Source organism: Mesoplodon bidens (assembly GCF_964165515.1).
Source record: "Mesoplodon bidens genome assembly, chromosome: 12".
In the NCBI taxonomy this organism is placed as follows: Eukaryota; Metazoa; Chordata; class Mammalia; order Artiodactyla; family Ziphiidae; genus Mesoplodon; species Mesoplodon bidens.
Genome location: NC_138168.1, coordinates 55,573,184 through 55,594,831, shown reverse-complemented (window position 1 = coordinate 55,594,831; position 21,648 = coordinate 55,573,184). Strand labels below are relative to the sequence as shown.

Below are 21,648 nucleotides of genomic sequence, written 5' to 3'. Positions count from 1 at the left end.
GCAGAAGCAGGAGACAGTGAGGAGAGGATCAAGGACCAAAGGAGATTCCAGGGGCCACATGAGGACCAGAAAATGGCAGGACTGCAGCGATGACGTCTGCCCATATGAGTAAAAGCTTACTTCTCTCACTGTTGTGGCCTCTCCCGTTGCGGAGCACAGGCTCCAGATGCGCAAGCTCAGCGGCCGTGGCTCACGGGCCCAGCTGCTCCGTGGCATGTGGGATCTTCCCGGACTGGGACACGAACCTGTGTCCCCTGCATCGGCAGGCGGACTCTCAACCATTGCGCCACCAGGGAAGCCCCTAAGCTTACTTTTATAGTAATCTAAGTGTTATAAAGGTGGGAGAAATTGATAGGGAGGGGTAGAGAGGCAGCATTAAGGAAGTGAATTCTGTTTACTTTAAATATTATTTATAGCCATGATTAATATTCTGTGTGGAATCATTAGGAATTAAGGTTTTTAAATATCACAGGACCTAGCAACCCATTGAAAAATACTAATAGCATCTTGTTATATACCCTTTCAGTTATATGAATACAACAATCACAATCATACTCTCTGTACTGTGGTATCACTGCTTTTGTAATTGTCAAGCTGCTTCACAGGAAAAGGCTGGAAACTGATGACATTAGCTATATATGACTCTAAGGTCTCAAGCACGAAAAGACGAAGAAGGTGATGAAATGTAAAAGTTGCAAAGGAAATGCAGGTGGTGTGGACAGAGGTGTCCTAGAGACACTAGGAAATCGGGAATATTCACTCTGAATCCTCACACAAGGTTTTGTATCCATGAGCTTAGAGGTTTAGAGTTAGAAGCCAAAGGAGTAAAGGATTTCTTCAATAAACAGAAACATAGAGAGAAAAGAGAAGGGAATGAAAGGCAGGTTCTTGGAAAAGTAAAAGAACTGGTGAAACGGAAAGTGTGTTACCTGAGAGATAGGGACACACAGTGTATCAGTATCCCAAAGCCCGGACACTTTCAAGAAAAAGTAGAAAAATCAGCAGTCTCAATGTCTCAGGAAAGTCAAGGGGCATGATGACTGAGAAACAGCCGTTATATTTGACAAAAATCTGTCATTTTGTGACCAAGTGGAGAGCATTTTTAGTAAAGTGGTGGAAGTAGAATGAAGCTTAGAGGAATTAATAAGAGAATTTATCAGTAATAAGTGGACGCAGAACAGCAACTACTTTTTTCAGGAGTTTGCTGTTAAAAGGAGACAAGGGCTCCCCTGGTGGCACAGTGGTTGAGAGTCCGCCTGCCCATGCAGGGGACATGGGTTTGTGTCCCGGTCCGGGAAGATCCCACATGCTGCGGAGCGGCTGGGCCCGTGAGCCATGGCCGCTGAGCCTGCGCGTCCGGAGCCTGTGCTCCGCATCGGGAGAGGCCACAACAGTGAGAGGCCCGCGTACCGCAAAAAAAAAAAAAAAAAAAGGAGACAAAATACTGTATTCCAGCAGGTGGAATCAATGAACTAGGTTTGTCGTTTCCACGTTTATGATAGGGTGGAGCATTCCAGGGAGAGGAGGAGCATGAAATCCGGAGGGAGATATGAATTTGGAGAGAACTGCCCCAGATATGACAAGTGTTGGGATACACACTGTAGGTGGAGGACGTTAGCTTAATTATGAGGAAGAAAAATTTCTCCCCTGAGCTTTGTAAAAACAATGAAAGGATAGATTAAATTAAAGCTGAGTGTACATGAGGACGCTTCTGGTGAGCAATCTTTTCTCCTAAAATCTCTTCTGCAAAGGTGACCACTAACATGTCCGTTGCCAAACCCAGGGGATAGTTTTCTTGCTTCATATTACACTGACCTCTAGATAATATCTGACCATGTTCATCTTCTCTTACTCCTCAAATAAAATATCTTTTTCTTTGACAGAAACTAAAACATTTAACCCACAGAGTTAAAAATAAAACAACAACAAAATTGACTACAATTTAAAAAACTGAAGCAACATTGTAGCAATTAGTTATTTTTGACATGGCATATTATTAGCCTCTAAATTCTTTGTTTTTTACCCCCTAATGAAAACGATGGCAAACAGGGCATGCATTTCATTAGGTAATTGGAGAATAGCTAAGTGTTGTTTTCGGGAAGCAATGGACATTAATTATAAGTAGTAATGTAATTAAAACCAAAAAAGACTTGCATAAGTAATAAGCAATAATTTACTTTTCCTATTCATCAAGAAAATTGATATTCATAAACAAAATCTTCAGAGTTCTGTAACTGCATTTCTAACTGCCTCATCAAAATCTTCACACTGTTAATCTGCCTGGACATCACTTTGTTTTAAAATTGAACTCAATATCCCTTAACATTCTCTTTTCCTTTTGTTTCTTATCCCAAAAAATGCGACTCATGACTCAGAATTCAGTTACACTGACTTAAACATCATATGAGTCATTTACAGCTTTCCCTTCTCTTTCAGAACCCAACATCCAAGTATGTACTAAGTTATATGTTTCCCAAATTTGGTCTCTCCTTTTTTTCTCTCTCAGTAAGACCCTAGTTCTAGTTCTCATCATCTCTTGCCTGAATAAATATACAAACCCATGACTTAATCATCTTGTTTCCATCTCCTCTTCAAAGATCTACCAGAAGCCTATGCTAGTTACATTTTCTAAATGGGTATGTGTAGGGGCACAGTGTTAGGTTCATTGCCACTGCATTATACTGCCTCCAGCGTATTTCTTCATGTGGCTTCCATTTGTCTAATCCACCCCCACAAAGACATTTTAAAAAGATCACCAATTCTGTGGATTTTCGTCTATTCAGTGACTTTTCAATATTTTCCTTTCATGTCAGGTCCATATCAAAAACATCTTACCTGTTTAACTTCCCTCCATTCTTGGCAACTTACTTTCCCACCCACCCCCTTTTCTCTGTCTTTAAACACACAACATGAATTATCCAGCCTTGGTCTGTTTGCACATGTTTTCCTCTAGCATATCATGTGATAGCAATGTTTGTTGAATGGGTTTCTTCTAACTTTGTGTCTCAGCTCCTATATTATCTCTGCTGTGAGCTATGCAGCCTTTTCCTTCTCAGAGGAGACAGAAAATCACTCAAAAGCCACCATAGCCACAGCAGATCAACAAAATTCTCCTCATAGAAAGGGAGGCGTTGGTTAATGATTATTTTAAAAACTCTATTTTTGACATGTGTCTTGCATTTGCAGTATAGGACACACAGAGATAGTTTTTTAAATGTAAAAGACCAACAGAAGCAGGATGGTTTAGAGAGAGGAACTCTAGGACAATAGGTATGGAGTGATTTACAACAAACCACTTAAGTTCTGAGTCCTTCATTCTTTACCTATGAAATAAAGTTCCCATCAACAATGTATTCCATGCTAATCTAACAGACTTATTGTGAAATGACATGATATAATGTATGTGAAAGTGCCTTCATAGAGCTATGAAAGCAGAAAAAAATAAAAGGCTATCATCCATATCCTTGCTATTCCAAGGGTGGTCCACAAAACAGCATCAGCATCACCTGGTTGCTTGTTAGATACGTAGACTCTTAGGTCCCATTAATAACTGCTGAATAAGAATTTGAATTTTTACCAAAACTCCAAAGTCATTAGTATGCACATTAAAATTTGAGAAAGAAAATTATAGAATTCATAAACATCTAAGATTGCCCTTATCTCCAGGGAAGAAAAATATATCAAGCTTCTCTCTATACATTTAGGTAATGCAAAGTGTACACGTGTTTTTGAATGGTTGCTTTCTAACTAGAAACAAGGTCCTCACAATAACTAAACACTGGTTTACATTGTCCATCCACTGTCTCATTTGGGTGATTTCTGAACTTTGGTCATCCATGAAATGACTGAGGAATCAACCCTTCCTTTCTCATGACACAGAACAGGCAAACAGGCACTGCTTGTACCTGTGTGTTCATCTGAGCTTAAAAGGAATAAATACACGTATTTTGCTTGAAGTACCTGTATGTCAAGGGTAAACTGTCTTTTTATTTTACCAGCTGGCTAAGATACTGATACAACAGGTGAATGACTTACTGAAGGAAAACAGGATGCCCTTACACCTATCAGTCATCAAAGTATCTCTGGCCTATATCTTTTAAAGAACTTAGTTCCAATTGGTTACTCTATTTAATTTATGTCTATCATAGTATAAAATAAATACAGTTCAATATCTATTTAAAATTTACCATAGTGATCCTGCAAGAGAAATATGTATTAACCTTATTAACTGGATCTTAATAGATAATAGAGAGAATTTACATTCTCTCTCTCTCCCTCCCTCCCTCCTCTCTCTCTCTCCCTATTTCTCTCTCTCTCACACACACACATACATGTTCATGTGTGCGGGTGCGCACACACACAATACTTTATGTACATCTTTAAGTTAAACAGAAAGCATTGGATATTTGAATATGCAGGGCTCCTATAAATTGTAGAGATAATTAAATCTCGGTTTCATTAACTAAACTAAGTTATAGTAGGATCCATGGCTAAGTTTAGTTTAATAAGTATTTATAGAATTTCTACCATGCATTAAATACTTTGCTAGGTTTTAAACTCTCAAGAAATATATTTTATCTAGGCAGGGTTCAGTAAATAAAGAGCTAATACTAGCAGAAAAAGGAATAAGTAATTAAAATCAAACAAACAAGAAAAAGTTGTTCAGAGTGAATTCTGTAAACAGAGGAAAGTTTTCTTTTTCCAGCCTATTGGTTCAGAGAAAAATTCCCAAAGGAGAGAATATAAGCGTGGTCTCAAAGTATGGGTAAAGATTAACCAGGTGAAGAAAGCCTGGGGAGGATATTGCAGACAAGAAAGAGTAAGCAGAAGCCTCGGCTAGAGGAGGGAAGCAGTGAGGAACATTGGGAGCCACCAGTATTTCACCTTCACTTCAGCAAAAGGTCTGTGTGGAGGATAGGAGTAGGTGAGGCTTGAGAGGAACAGCTGTGTCCCGAGTAAGGGTTGTGTCCTTCTTCCTAAGGGAAATTGGGAACAACTACAAGAGTTTAAGGAAAATGAGATACAGCTTAAATTAGAATTTCAAATTGCTGGGGCTTCCCTGGTGGTGCAGTGGTTGAGAATCTGCCTGCTAATGCAGGGGATGCAAGTTCGAGCCCTGGTCTGGGAGGATCCCACATGCCGCAGAGCAGCTGGGCCTGTGAGCCACAACTACTGAGCCTGCGCATCTGGAGCCTGTGCTCCACAACAAGAGAGGCCGCCATAGTGAGGCCCGTGCACCACGATGAAGAGTGGAACCCGCTTGATGCAACTAGAGAAAGCCCTCGCACAGAAACGAAGACGCAGCACAGCAAAAATAAATTAATTAATAAACTCCAACCCCACCCCCACCCCCCAAAAAAAGAATTTCAAATTGCTCAGTCTGGCTAATTACAGAGACTGAAGATAAACAGGATGTCAATAGTTTCAGGAAATCTGTTGGGGGCAGGAGACTATTGCACTGATACCTCTAGAGTTACTCGATTTTCATAGAGCACTGGTAGGAAGGAAAAGAAGAGAGCTATTACAGAAATATTTAGGAAGTAAAATTGCCATACTATGGAAAAGGGGGTGGATTGGAGAAAAATTCAGGATAACTCCCAGGTTTCTGTCTTGGGATAGTGTGTGGACAGTAATGTCATTTTCTGTGATTGGAATTTTCAAGAGAAGTGTAGATTTAGCAAAAGGAAGCTGTATGTGTTATGTAAAGTTTTGACATATTTATTATACAAATTTTTGTCAAGCAGTTATTATATTATAGGGGATATTGAAACGGAGCAGGACTCTATGGTCCTGCCCCCACCCATGTCCTCAGCCTGCCTTTTGTCTGTGGAAAAACTTTAGCCAAAGAATAAGTTTAATTAGAGGAGTGAGAAAATGTAGAAACAAAAGAAAACAGTCAAAGGAGACCAAATAATAACAGTTTAATCATTAAGCAAAGTCAAGGACTTTTAGTTCCTCCTTAAGGACTACAGATAATATTCTGAGCCATATCCCGTGAGCTGTCTTATAGATACTGACACCCCTACCAGGAGGAAGAAGTTAACTACATGATGACCAGGCTGTAGCCATGACATAAGCTGCTACAATTCCAAGAACTGGCCTCAGAGAAATGGGAACAAACCCTGGAACTAAAGACTAACTGTACTTAAAACAACCAAGATGGGGCTTCCCTGGTGGCGCAGTGGTTGAGAGTCTGCCTGCCGATGCAGGGGACGCGGGTGCGTGCCCCAGTCCAGAAAGATCCCACATGCCGTGGAGCGGCCGGGCCCGTGAGCCATGGCCGCTGAGCCTGCGCGTCCGGAGCCTGTGCTCCGCAACGGGAGAGGCCGATCAGACCACCACATTACTGATTGCAAGATGGCTGTCAGAACTGCCTGTGCTGTTCTGCTCCCTCCTTCCGCCAACACAACCCTGAAACTCCCCTTTAAAAGCCCCTGTCCCCTGAACAGCAATCGGGAGTTGGTTCTAGGACAGGAGAGTCCACCCTCTCCCCCGGTTGCCAGCTTCCGAAATAAAGCAAGCTTTCCTTTCCTACCAACAATTTTCTCTAGAGAATTGGCTCTCGAGTGGCAAGCAGCCAGACCTGGGTTCGGTAACAATTTGGTAAGTGCAGACATCCATTAGTAAACAGTCAAGTTCCTGTCCTCCTAGAACTTATAATCTAATTGGGGTAGAGGTGCAGGAGAGACATGTCGAATTAGAGGTACCTGTGGGATGTGCATTGAAGTGTGTTTACCAGGCAGCTGGGGAGAAAACACAGTAGTTAATTCGGAAGTTTCCAGCAAAGATGTGCTGGCTTAAATGATGAGAGTTATTGACATCTACCGAGGGGAGTGTGTCGGGGAGGAGCAAGGACTGAGGAAGCAACCAGGAAGGACACTGATATGTAAAGAGTGGATAGAGGGGGAGAGGGAGACTCTGAAGGAGTTAAAGAAAGAGCAAGAGGAGAATTCTCTTAGAAGCTCGAGACATTGTCTCAGAAACCAGGGAGGAAAGAATTTCAAGGAGGAGGAAATTGTCAAAATGTCAAACATAGCAGAAATTTGCAGTAAGATAAAGACTGAAAAGTATTTGGAATATATAATATGGAGTCACTGATGATCTTATGAGCAATTTTGGTGGAGCTCAATGGGTGGAAAACCAAATTACTATATTTTGAGGCCTTTGGTTGGAAGTCAGAAATTGGGGCTAGAAAACATACATTGTATACTTTGCATACATTGTAGACTATTCGTTTAAAATCTTGTCTGAAAAAGGGAAAAGACAGTGCATTTAGTTAAGAAAACAGCTGGGCAGAGTAAAAAGAATGGGAGCTGTGACATCCGGGAACCTGTAGTTTGGTTCCTAATCTATCAAACAGAGATTTCACAGCTACTGTCTTTACAACTTTACAGGGTTACAGTATCTGTAAAGGCAATAATATATGGAAAAATGCTAAAAACTAAGGCATACACTAATTCCATTGTTAAACACCTGAGAGATAAGGGAATTTATGTTCGTAACACCTAAAGGATTTCATTTTGTTTAATTACCATGGAGATCAAACAATTTCCTTTTCAATATAGATCTCTCATTTGTTTTTTAAGTTTACTTGTGTAATATTTCCCTACTTGTGTAGTAATACCACTTTTAATTTTAAAACCTTGAACTAAATCCTTCTGCCTTTAAAGACCATATAATTTTATACAGTTCAGCTAAGAGTAAAAATCAATAACATTATTGTTATAGAGTTTTTCTTTCTAACTGTAAAAGGAGAAGTGTTCCTGCAGTATAAGTTATTTCTTACACTTGTATTTTGCAAAGTGTTTTGCATAGAAGACTAGCCATAATTATGGATACATGAAAGAGTTTTGAGGTTAAGTAAGTCTGGGAAAACCTCTTGGAGTTCATCATAGATATGAACACATAATGAAAATCTGATAGTAAAAAACCTGCTGAACATTTTTTCACCCAATGTTTCTCGTATTTATTCAACCATGGTATCCTTTCTGTAATATAATAGTGGTGTTCAGCTGAACACACTTTGAAAAACGATGTCTTACACATTTACTTACTTAAAAGATTGGGGAAGCAATAGAGCAAAGATGATAGAATTTTTTAAATTAATAACAGCGTATATTTTAAAAAAGAAGAAAAACTAAATAAGGAAGACTGGAAGCAATGTTTGATTGTGTTGCAATTAGAATGATGAAGATATGCTAACATGAATAATAAATTTATGCCCAGGCATTGCTATCTCAAAATTTCCTTTAATTTTTTTCCCCATAAACAAGAAGACAAAAAATTCTACTGTAAATTCTTGGGGGAGGAAGCAATCATTCTCTTTTGGGATAAAAAATTTATTAAAATTATGCTGACATGGAAAATTGAGTAATTGCTAGCAAGTGGCATTGGTGTTAAATACTTCATAAGTATCCCTACAGATAACCATGTAAATGCAGTAGGTCAACCATTGCTTCTATTATAAACTAGTGTTTGCTGATTAGTCACTAGGTATGTGTCATTATAATATGCTGAGAAGGATTATTACCACAAAGAAACTTACAATAAACTAAGAAAATTGCAATAAATTTTACTATGTAAGTCCAAGGGTATTTATTGAATACCAACTAATACAAATCCTGGAAAATGGAAAAAATGACTAATATTGGTAGAGCAATTAATCAAGAGGATTTATTCACATACATACATAATTTGATCTCATAAGATCTTATGATTTAGGTTTCATTATTTTGCCCAAGTTACAAGCAAGGAAACTGAAATAAAGATGAAATGAATTCCCAGGTTACAAAATTCATAGGTGGGATGACCTAGCTTCTTTCAACATATCAATGGCCACATTCATATACTCAACTTGATTTCTAAGGCAGTGAGCAAATGACTTACAGTGTCACAAGTTGTCCTCTTTGACTTCAAGGTAACATAAAATGTAGTGTCCCTTCCTTTTGCCAATGTATCACGGATATAGTTTACTGTCAAATTTAGAACCTCAATTATAATATTATCATTCTATTCTCAGAAAAATATAAATAGAAATGATGGGGGCAGTGGTGGGAAAAAAATGTTGGAGTGGTGATACACCTATTTTGAACTGAATTGATTATCTGAGTAACTCTTAGATAAATCTGGATGATACTAATAACAAATCAGGGCAGTAGACCATATGTTCCTTAGGGCAGGATTTTTGTTGGTTTATTTTATTCTTACTTGTGCCTAAAATAGTTCCTAGCACATAGTAAGAGCTCAGTAAATGTTTTTGAATGAACAAATGTAGTAAGAGTTTAGTTATTCAGTCAAATGGACCTGGAATCCTGTCTAATAATTTGTTAAAATGAGAACTTGAGCTCATGAGGGTTACTATAAATGTTAAAGTATTCTATTTAATATGCTTAGTCTGGTTCTGGGCACAAAATAAACTTTTAGTGTGTTAGCTATAAATTATGCTAATAGGTTCATGAGAATTTTTCAGAATTAAAATTTGGTACAGTTTTTCAAAATTTGAAAGAGATGAAATCATTGGCTTTCATTTAAGCAATTTTTATTTTGTGGAAAAAATTTTATTTTGTGGAAAAAAGATATAACCCTTTTCCTGCTTGACCTTTGAATGTAGACCACTTCCGTACTAAAATCTTCTCTTTTTATTTATAATAATGACTTGAGTACTGTAGCCTTAAGTTTTTCTGGTGAAATGTATCTTCTAGAGATGAAATATTTCTTAGCCAATTCAATCAGTCAAGCACAGTCCCATTAGTAGCTTCTGAATCAACCTGTGACAGGTACAATTTTTCTCAGCTGGCTTAAAGGAGAGATGCATGGTCTGTGAATCCTAGGAAAGTCCTCTCTATCCAGTGAAAAAGGAAGAATAATGATAGCTTCATTTAAAATTACTAAACACTACTTATGCATGAGTGTAAACAAAGAGCCAATAATTAGATATTTCATCTCCTTTAGATATTTCTTCAATGGTATGCATTTTAGACTCCTTCAAAAGACATAATTTTTAGTTTTTAGGTTTTTTTCAGAAAGATTTTCTTCTTTCTGTAATTTATGGGAATAAAAAATGCTTTTTTTTGCCCTTTATATAAAATTGTCATTGAAAATTCTCCTTCCCAATTTCAACCCACTCTAAAAACTAATTGAGGAAGAGCTTTCAGTGTGGCAAAAGCAATTCACTAACCAAGACTTTATTACTTGCCATAGAGGAAGTTGATGATCTGATTCTTCTAAAATAAAAAACAACAACAACAAAAAACACAGCTCCAGAGCTTTATAGACACTTGCCTTTAAGAAGACAGCTCGATTAGAATGGTTTCTGTCTCCAGGCTAATTTGTGAGTTACTCTGATATTACAAAATTTACAAAAATTCAGTTTTCCCCCATGTTAATGTATTGCTTACTTTATATCTTCTTTGCTATTCTAAAATATAGCTTTATATTAGCTATATTAATTATAATTAATTAATTATAGCTTTATTAATTATTTGAACCTATTCTCAATCTCCTTTTTTCTTTCTTCTATGAATAAACATGCTCTTATACTATTTGTAACACTCAATATATCGTACAGTTTTAAAAACAATGTTCTTAGCTAATTTTTGTTTTGTTTTTTGATTTAGTAGATTAACACAGTGATATTTATATATAGAAATATTTCTCAAGCCAGTGATGAAATGTTCCACACCTGTGGGATGCTTAAAAGAGGGTGTATATTTAATAACTGAATCATATTCCAGAGGAAAATATTTCAGATCTCTCTTGTGGACAAACATCAGGAATCTCCCCTTTGCTTTTATATGCTGTTCAAATTTAGCTCCCAATGACACAAAACATCTTAAAAAAGGAAAATGAGACTGTTTATGTGGCTGTAGTAGAAATGAAAAGAAATAATATTAATTACTATCTCTTCTATTCTCACATCCCTGATTTCAGAACAGAATATCTTAGAGCTTCGGAACTGAGATTAATGTGACCAATACCTAACATGACAAAAATAATGGTTCCTTTAAGGTCATGCCTCCCTACTTTAAAGAGGCTGATCCAAACTCAGACATTTTACTGTGCTCTCCTCCTCACAAACCCTCCACCACTAAATCATGCCCTAATCAAAGCCCTGACCTTTAAACTAAGGATTGAATCTCACTGAGCCTACATCATAGTGAGGGCTCATTTCTTATTGTCTCATTTTTTCCTAAGATCCACTTAAAGGATCAGAATGTGTTGGAGAGGTGTTTAGGGAAATATAGTAAATCTTAATAATTAAAACATGCTTGTGCCTGGTGGTGCTAATCAATTTAAAATGCTCTCCAATGCATTTTATATTCCAGGCCAAAACTGCACAATAGTCACAGCTAAACATAGCATAATTTCCTCCTTTTCTTAGATGAAATGATCACAACATTAATAAGAAATCCCATGCACAGACTTTCCCATGTTTTATTTTCATGTATCCCAAAGCAAGGTGATCACAATACAATTGTGAAAAATATCCTCTGTAGAGAAAAAATGGAAGATTTCTGTTGATAATATGTTTAATATGTTTTATTGAAGGGTCACAGAGTTAAAAGCTCTCTCTTTTTTGCAACCACTTCCCATATATTTTAGCAGCATCTTCGATGGGTCATCAGTGAGAATGTATTTAGTGTATGCATTACTCAAGAGAGCAACCCTCCATTGATACAGAGTTATCACTTGTTCATTATTATTGACTATGTGTGGACAATGAACAAGTGCAAAAGATACTAAGGTGATAGTTGCAGTCCCTGACTAGTGAACTTACCAATTTATTTGGGGAAGGCAAATGAGTAAATAATTACAGAGTATTGCAAATAATTACAATATACAGGGATAATAATTTACATTGGATAGGGAGAGTACAGATTAGGGGCATTTAACCCATCATGGAAAGAGGTCAAGAAAGTCTTCATAAGAGAGACAACAGCTGAGCTGTCTTAATAAATGAGTGCAGTACAGTGAAAGGTGATAAGAAGGGAAAGGACATCAGATGAGAAAGGAAACTGGAGGGTGAAAATGATATATTTTTACTCAAATTCATATACAAATCAGAAAAGATGACCGTTTAGAGTTTTATAACGTATTTTATATATTTAACATTTATACTTTTCCATTTTAATTTTGATAATTAAAGGGTTAGAAAACTTCATGAAACATGTAGCTGAGTAATAATGGCTTCTAGTAAAATGTGGTAAGATCTTTGAACTGACGCAGGCATTCCATAAAAGTCCTTATAATATTTCCTTGCTTCCTCCAAATGGATTGCTTATTCAATATGTATGGCACAAAGTTTAGCTATTAACCTTCAAGTCAATTTAAAAGGTAAAGTGCCTGTTAAGTAGTTCTTTTGGCTAAGATATACGTCTACAACAGAGCCATCTTCTGCTCTGTACTAAATATCTGTGTAAAGAAATATATCTGAAACAGACTCACAGGTCTTAAAAACAAAGTTTGTTAATCTGCCTTAGACCTAAAAACGTGCTTCCACAGCAGAAAATCTATGAGGAATTGAGTAAACAGACTTACTAAACAGCAATAAAACTAAGAGGAATTAACGCTGCAACATTTCAAGTTGATTATCTACACTGTGTCTCCCTTTTAAATGATTTACTATTTAGATTTAAATTAATATTTAGTGTAAATATATTATTTTAGACCTGGATGAGATCTTAAAAATCACCTAATCTAACTTCTTACATTTATTTTCATTTTGGAAGAGGAGAACCAAACAAGTTAAATGGCCATGTCAAGGTTTCACAGTAAATAAGTGTCTGAATGAGAATTTGATCCAACACTTAAGATATCTTTATCTACTGCTTGTTGCAGTGTACTACGAAATAAGTAGTTTCTGATTGTATAGGTCAAAATTTTATTAATTTTGTCTGACATTACTTTCAAAATTCCTTAATATATATAGATGTAGATAGGCTATTTATTCTTTTATGTATATAATTTTAAACTGCTATAATTTTTATCATTCATGTGTCTAATATTTTAGAATATTTTGGCCCTTAATTTTTTTCCTTTTGCTTTCTTTTTTTATTTGTTGACTATGACCATTTATTCTTTTAAGTCTATGCATTGTAAGGGTAGAAATGGGAAATACTGCATTGACATTTTGTTTTAATACAATTCAAAATATTTAGAAAATACAGAAAATACAAAAGCTATAATAGAAATAGAAAAAACTAAAATCTCCATAACTAAAATGAACAAATATATTTATGTATGTATATACTAATTATATTGCTACTTACTATTGAAATGTATTCTGTGAATGTGGAGTCAATTATCACTTCCATGAGAACATCAATGTTACAATGATTTGGTTTCCTTTGTAAAAATAAAATATTCTTGTGTTATATAAAGTAGATTTCACATCACATACTTTACAGATCTCAATCACAAACATCTGAATATACTATTACTGTCATCTATATTGAAAAGTTGACACCCTATAATCAACATAAGCATGTTCTGTTTTTAGCTTTATCCATTTATGTCTCAGTAGATTGAAGGCTTTCTCTGATTTTAATTAAGCCATATTTGCTGAAATATGACATACACGGTTAGATGGAACTCAGAATTGTAAAAAATAACCATAGTTTTTTGTTAAATGAATGCTGTTAACAAATGTCATGGTTATCAAACAGTGGTTCTCAAATTTCAACATGTGTCAGATATACGTGGTGGGCTGGCCCGTGCCTAGAGTTTATGATTCTGAAGGTCAGGGATGGGGCTAAGAATTTACATTTTTAAGTTCCCAGGTGATGCTGTTGTTTGAGAACTACTGCCTTTCCAGAATTCTCCTCCAACAAACATTCTACACTTGTCCTTATGTTTATTGCAGCCTAAATATGGACCTTAGGAAATATATAGTCTTAGACCATGTATAAACAAACATTTACATACACTTTATTCATTCATGTATCTGCAGATATGTTTGCCTGTGAAGTTTCATCAGATTTTAAACTGATATGATATACTCTCACAACTGAATGTATAAGATCATGAAACTAGGAATATAAAAGAGCTAAAGAATATTTAGGACTGACATTAGCAAGATGGTGATATAGGAATTTCCAGTGTTCATTTCCTCCCAAGACACATCCATTTGAACAACTCTTTGTGCATGCAAATACCTTCACAAGAGTCAGGTATTCCAGGTGAGGTCTTAAAACACCTGGGTGAAGCAAAGAAATAAGTAAAGACACACTGAGGAGAGTAGGAAAAAATAGATCCGCATTCCCGCCATTCCCCTTCCCCAAGCCCAGGCAGCCCAGCTCAGAAAAAGACACCATCCTCATGGGAGAAGGAGAGTGAAGTGAGCACCCAACTTCACCACAGACCCCAGAGCTAGTCTGAATACTAAATGGGATTTAGCCAGATGAAGAAGGAGGAAGAATGTTCTAGACAGAGAGATAAACATTTAAGACATCCCAGAAGAAAAAGAGACCTTAAGATGTTTTTTAGAAAAACAATACTTCAGTATAACTTGAACATAGAGTACAAAATAGTACAGAAGAGGGTGATGATATGTGCAACAATTAGATTCATCAGTAGCCTTATAGAGCAGGCAGAGGCAGCTGGAGTTAATAAAGGCAGTACGTGATTTACACTGAGATGTGATATCTGAAATAACCAGACAGGCATCCTAGAAAATCTCTCTGGCTTCAGAATTGAAAGAACGATGCAAAAAAGCCTATGTTTGCATGACCAGTTTGGATGTTCTTGGTAATTACAAACAGAAACAGTGGTGGATTGGATTAAAGTATTGTATTGTTTCCTAGGGCTGTGGTAACTATGCCAGAAAATAAGTGGCTTAAAACAGAAAATTATTCTCTCACAGTTCCCTAGACCAGAAGTCCAAAATCAAGGTTTAGGCAGGACTATGTTCTCTTTGAGGGTTTTGGAAGAGAATCTGTTCCATGCCTTTCTCTCAGCTTCTGGTCTTGCTGGAAATTCTTGATGTTCCTTGGCTTCTAGGTGAATCATTCCAATCTCTGCCTTTGTCATCACATGGTATTCTCCCTGTATCTTCACATCATCTTCCCTCTATGCATGTCCATTTCTGTGTCTCTTCTCCTCCTTTTATAGGGACACCAGTCATACTGGGTTAGGGCCCAGCCTAATGACTTCATGTAACCTAATTATATCTGCAAAGACCCTATTTCCAAATAAGATCACATTTATGCGGTACTGAGTATTAGGACTGCAACATTTCTTTTTTTCTTTTCTTTTTTTTTTTTTTTTTTCAGTATGCGGGCCTCTCACTGTTGTGGCCTTTCCCGTTGTGGAGCACAGGCTCTGGACGCGCAGGCTCAGCGGCCATGGCTCACGGGCCCAGCCGCTCCGCGGCATGTGGGATCTTCCCGGACCGGGGCACGAACCCGCGTCCCCCTGCGTCGGCAGGTGAACTCTTAACCACTGTGCCACCAGGGAAGCCCTGCAACATTTCTGATAGGGGGACACATTAAAACCATAGTACAGAATACAGGAGAACAGCAGAATAATTAGACAGTTGTTAGAGGACTGCAATTGAAATTAAACTTGGAAATAAGTATATATGGGAGGGCACATGAAGAACCAGCTCTGAAACCCAGATTTCATTATTGAACAGATTTGTGGGAATAGATAGTTACCCAGTATCTATCACAACCTGATTGTAGGAATTAGCAGAACTTTTAAGTCAAGATTTTCTTAACCTGGTTGGGTTTGAAGAGCATAACTGAACATCCTTATATTTGTACACAATTTGTGTGTGTGGTGTGTGTGTGTATGTTTTCTTATTGAACTGTGCTTGGTCCATGTTGAGAGCAGTAGGTAGAGTCTTATGAAAACTGTTACATAATTAGGGTAGGGCTATTGTTGAAGATGTTATCTGCTACATTATACTGCATTACAGTTTTTTTTTTTCTGAGAACCCATAAAACAAATTTATCTCAGGTAATATTACCAAGAATTGTTGTGCTTCTCTTAAACAACTTATTTGCTTACAACTTAAAACAGTGTGAATTGTATAACTGATTGCACATTTTATCTTTGTCTGGGTACCAGAAAGCTGAGAGGTGAATAGTCATGTCAATTCAAAGAAAGCCTGTAGTAATTTTAACATTTTTTTGTGTTCTAATGTAATTTCTGAATTCACATATTCTCCTACATTCATTGACTCAACTTCTCCATTTATTTACCTTCTCTTATTTTCATTAATTATTTCATTTATTTATCTAATGAACAAACAATAATTGAGTGCCTATCACGTAACCATGTATTGCACCAGCTCTCTGGATTCAATGATGGATAAACATGATCTCTGTTCTCAAATATCTCACAGTATAGAAGGGAAGGTATTCACTTAAGTTAATATTTACAGTATATTGTGAATAAGATATCAAAAAACAATGATCAAGATATCACAAAAATAATGTTGGCACATAAAGGGGAAAAGTTGTCCAACCATATCAGAAAATGCTTTCTGAGGAAGAGATAGCTGAGCCCTAAATAGAAATTAGCCAAATAAAAAGTGAAGGGAAGAAAACTCTGATAAAAAAAAAAGAATCAAGGAATAAAAATCTCTACATAAATGGTGAGATATTCTATGTTTGTGAAGTAGAAGATTCAACATTAAGATGTCAGTTCTTCCCAACTTGATCTATAGATACATTGTAATTTCCATCAAAATCTCAGCAAGTTATTTCATGGATGTTGACTAAGTGATTCTAAAGTTTACATGGATTGGGAAAACACCCAGAATAGCCAACACAAAACCAAAAAAAAAAAAAAGAACAGAGCTGAAGGACTGACACTACCCAACATCAACACTTACTATAAACTGCTACAGTATTATTACTATTTCTTTCTCTACCTTAAGTAGTTTCGTTGTGCACATAGCCTGGCAGTGCTCATCTGAAGACTTGAGGGAGCCTTCCACAAATTCTCCAAACTTTTTAAAATCTTTTTTTCTCCCTCTTTCTAATCTCTTTAGCTTCCTACTTTATATTACTCTGACCACTGATCTCTCGCTGTCTTGGTCTCTCAAGACTCCCAGTTCAATCTCATCAAATCAGCTCTATTCCTGCACTAACAGCCTTCAGTTCTCTTAAGGCATTAAGCTGGGATAATCATAGAGTGCCCCTCATTTGTTTTTCATTACTTAAAAATCACTGTCCTTTATTGTGTGATGTCCAATATCTTTTAAACCATGTTTTATATAGTTTTTCTATTTCCTATAGTTTCAAGTGTGAAAACTAATCAGGTTCTTGCTATTTTATTTAGCTAAAAGTGAAAGTCACTAGGACACTTTTGACAATGAAGAGGATGGTATAAATGTTTATCTTATTACAGTAGAGTATATTATGTACATCCTTCCCAGAAGCCAAATGAATAGGAATTTAAAAAGAAGAAAGTGATCAACATAGTTACATATGTTCATTGATACTGGAAAGTAAGGGGGAATTAGTTAGTGACCAGAGATGCCTGTAAAATATAATGTTGGGAATAGAAGCTAGATGATAGTGAATTAATGATTAAATGGGAGTTAATAAATGGAAAAAACAAGTACAGGTAACATTCTTAAGAATTTTAGTAGAGCAGTTATGGAAAGGTATTGGATGTTTATTAATCTAGGAATTCAGAATCAAAGAAAGGTGCTTTGTTTACTGTTAAGATCTTTGTTGAGATAAAAAAGAAAGAAAGTTAAAATTTACTGTGGATAGGGCAGATGTTGGCAAACCATGGCCTGCAGACTGGCCACCAGCTTCTGTAAGTAAAGCTTTATTGGAACACAGCCATTTCTATTCATTCACATAATGGTTATGGCTGCTCTGTTCTACAACAGAGCTGAATAATTGCAACAGAGATCATATGGCTCCAAAGTAAAAAAATATATATATATCTACTTTCACAGAAAATTTGCCAACCCCTGAACTAGGACTCCAATATGCAATAAAAGCATATGGTATATTTTGGGTCATCAAGAATTCCAGATTCAGCAGCAGTCGCTATTTAATGTATTATACTGGGACAGATAACATATTGATAATGTTAATGGAAATGAAAACAGTAGTCTTGAATTTTTCATCTTGGTTAATGAAAGGCTAAAAGTAATTCTCAAAATAAAATTGTATGTTCCATCTTAACATTAGATTAAACAGTTAACATTGCACATGAGTTTGTGAGCAAATTTTTTAATGGTGCAATGAAATTAAACTGTTATTGTTTTAAATGATTTTTCAATTAGTAACTTGGCTTGGACATTAAATTACATATCCTGTAAAAATTTCAATAAAGAATGATAGTTGGGTTCTATAGTGTTTGATTTTCAAATATATAATATTCTACCATATACAATGTTGATCCAATAACAATGGAAAGACTCAGTTTTTAATAATTTTTCAATTTTTTCTAGGCAAAGAAGTCAAGCCCAAGTCTCCACGTATGTTATACATGCCAATAACAAAAAACAAATATTAAATGCCTGCTTTACTCATCCTCTGATTCTATTGTTGAGTGTATTTTGCATAAAGTCAAAGGCTTAACTATTTTGTGCAGATAATGTGCTGGTTATCTTACTTGTTTTTCTGAGAATTTGCTATGCTGATATTTTCCTTTATACTTCATTCACTGGGAATGATTTCATTAACTTCTCATTAAAAATCTTAGTTCATGTTTCCAGGTTTTCTCAAAAATTCTTATTGTGATTGATAATGAGGAACTTTTAGTTGTGTGTGTATTAATCTGCTGCAATCATAAGAAGACAATTAATATGGAAGATTAAAGAACAATAATATGTAAAAGAAATATGCATGAGTACAGGAAATAAATATTTTTATATAATCGTTATTACTAATGTTTACTCGTTTTTAGAGCCACAAATAAAAAAGGAAGATAAGCCAGGTATGTACATTTCCTTCCATATTTATAATGAATAGCATACTTTTTTGCAAATGTGTTCTAGTGCAAATATTATACTAAAATTTTATTCTTGAACAACTTTTTAAAATAAAACAAACGTAACATATGTTTAGCTATACTACCTGTTCCTAGAAAAAAAACCCTATTTACAAAGTGAAACCGCTGAGAAATTTATATAGTTCAGAAGAAACAAATGACTATTTTTCGCTGATTATTATAGAACACAGACATCCTGTCAGAAAAAAAGCTGCCCACACTCTTCTATTTTTTGGGGGCTCCTGAGTCAGATGAACATTTCTGAGGGCTATAGCAGGCAGCAAACAGTTTTTTAAAAGAAAACAGAGCAATGATTTTAAAAACAGTTAAAATTTTGATTCATGTCTCCCAACTGTATTGGTGTTATGGGGCTGCTGTAATAAAATACCAGAAACTAGGTGGCTAAAAACAACAGAAATTTATTCTCTCACAGTTCTGGGAACTAGACATTCAAAATCAAAGTGCCAGCAGGGCATGTTTCCCTTGTAAGGTGTAGGGAAGAATCCTTCCTTGCCTCTTTCGGCTTCTGGTGTTTGTGAGCAATCCTTGGTATTCCTAGGCTTGAAGAGGCATCTCTCTAATCTCAGCCTCTATCATCACATGAACCTCTTCTCCCATTGTCTTTATCTCCGTATGTTTTCTCTTCTTCTTTAAGGATACCAGTCCTACTAGATTAAGGATCCTCTCTACCCCCATATAACCACACCTTAACTAATTATTATAACTTAAAACAACAAAAATTGATTTTTTCACAGTTCTAGAGGATGGAAGTCCCAAGTCAAGATAGAAGCAGAGCCACACTCCCTTTGAAACCTGTAGAGGACAATGTTTCCTTATCTCTTCTAGCTTCTGGTGTTTGTCAGCAGTCCTTGGTGTTCCTTGGCTTGTAGTTGGCTCACTCCAATCTCTGCCTCCGTCATTACACAGCCATCTTCTCTGGTGTGTCTCTATCTGTGTCTTTTTTCTTCTTATAAGGACACCAGTCAGATTGGATTAAGGGCCCACCCTACTCCAGTGTGGCCTCATTTTACCTTAACTAATCACATCTGCAAATAATCCTATTTCCAAATAAAGTCACATTCTGAGTTATTTTCTACTAGGGCTTCAAATATTTTTTTGTGGCACACAATTCAAGCCATAACATGGTCTAAATTTCTGAACCACAATTACATATATTTAAGAAAAACTCTTCCAACTCCTATCATCAAGTCATTTATCTTATGTGGACATTAAAACTATTCTCCACAACAATAATCTTGAGAAAACAGAAAATTCATGTTGAAATCCATTAGCAGTAGCAATAACTTAGTGACAGACAAGGACATATCATGATTTTAACTACTGTGTGTCAATAGTCCAGTACTGGCAGGCCAGTAGGAAACTAAAATAATTTTTACTAAAATTCTGCTTTTTCAAATTATGGTAAAAGAAATAAAATAGTGTCCAAAAATGAATTTGTGCTCTAGTTTATTTTTTCAGATTTAAAAATTTCTATCTTTTGTTTTCCCCTTCAGAGTCGCAAGTTAAAAAGGAAACAAAGCCAGGTAATAATATTTTTATTCTTAGTCACAGAGCTAATATTGCTGTTATTTTAGTACTAAAAAAGGCTTACTACCCACCAATGGGGAGTTACACAGAGTCTCCCAGGTCCTCATTATTTTCCCTACTCCATTGCTCAATATGGTTTCACACTACTGGATTAGGTGAGAATGGGGATATTCCATAGGCAAAAACATCTAGAATATGGCTTTAAGTGAACCTCAGCAGAGACTCCAGGTTTCAGGAGACATTTCTTGGAGTTCTTCAAAGCCTAGTATAATCATGTTTAATCTGTGGGTTTATTTCTGATAACACACCAGAGTTATAAAATCATGAAATCATAGACTACTGAGATTTGAAGGGAAAGAGGACAAGAACTTACCAAGCATCTTCTAGAGCTGAGGAATAGCGTAAGATTCCATTTTCATCCCATCACTAGGAGAGACATGCAACATGACAATTATTACCCATGTTTCATATCTGTGGAAACAGTTCAATAGACCAAGTTTAGAAAGTTATTTTTCCAAGATTTTCACGTTAATAAATATTGGAGCTAGAATTGTGCCCAGGTCTGGTTTACTCAAAACCCTGGGTGATATCACTAAGAGATTGTCCCAGACTAACAATCATTTTATTAAGAGGCAACATTGATCTAAAATAAGGGCAATCTTTCCAAGTTTACACTGCTATTTAATGTGTAAGTCCTAGTTCTGGTACCAACTAATTACTCACCTGAGGCAAGTCAACAAAACCGTCAGGCTCTATGGATGCTATTCCTTCATTATAGAAAATTATGTAGGGCTTCCCTGGTGACGCAGTGGTTGAGAGTCCTCCTGCTGATGCAGGGGACACGGGTTTGTGCCCCAGTCCGGGAAGATCCCACATGTCGCGGAGCAGCTGGGCCCGTGAGTCATGGCGCTGAGCCTGTGCGTCCGGAGCCTGTGCTCTGTGGCGGGAGAGGCCACAATGGTGAGAGGCCCACGTACCGCAAAAAAAAAAAAAAATTATGTAACAGGATTCTTAAATAAAAACAAATTCAAGAATCCAAGTCTAGATGTATATACAATACTATCTTATTCCTTTAATTCTTACCAGAGCTTACCTGACAACTGATCATAAGCTTGAATCTAGTTTTTCTTGTAAATAATG

General features: G+C 36.3%; 1 protein-coding gene across 1 annotated transcript in view; it reads left to right on the top strand.

The window, feature by feature from the left end:
* The window catches only part of TRDN (triadin), a gene marked incomplete at both ends in the record, with an annotated part of 302,114 nt that overhangs the window by 250,890 nt on the left and 29,576 nt on the right, over nt 1-21,648 (top strand). The window contains 3 exon segments of the mRNA XM_081251093.1: nt 18,419-18,445; nt 18,877-18,906; nt 20,475-20,504. Of these exon segments, the coding sequence (XP_081107219.1) occupies nt 18,419-18,445; nt 18,877-18,906; nt 20,475-20,504 (87 nt within the window).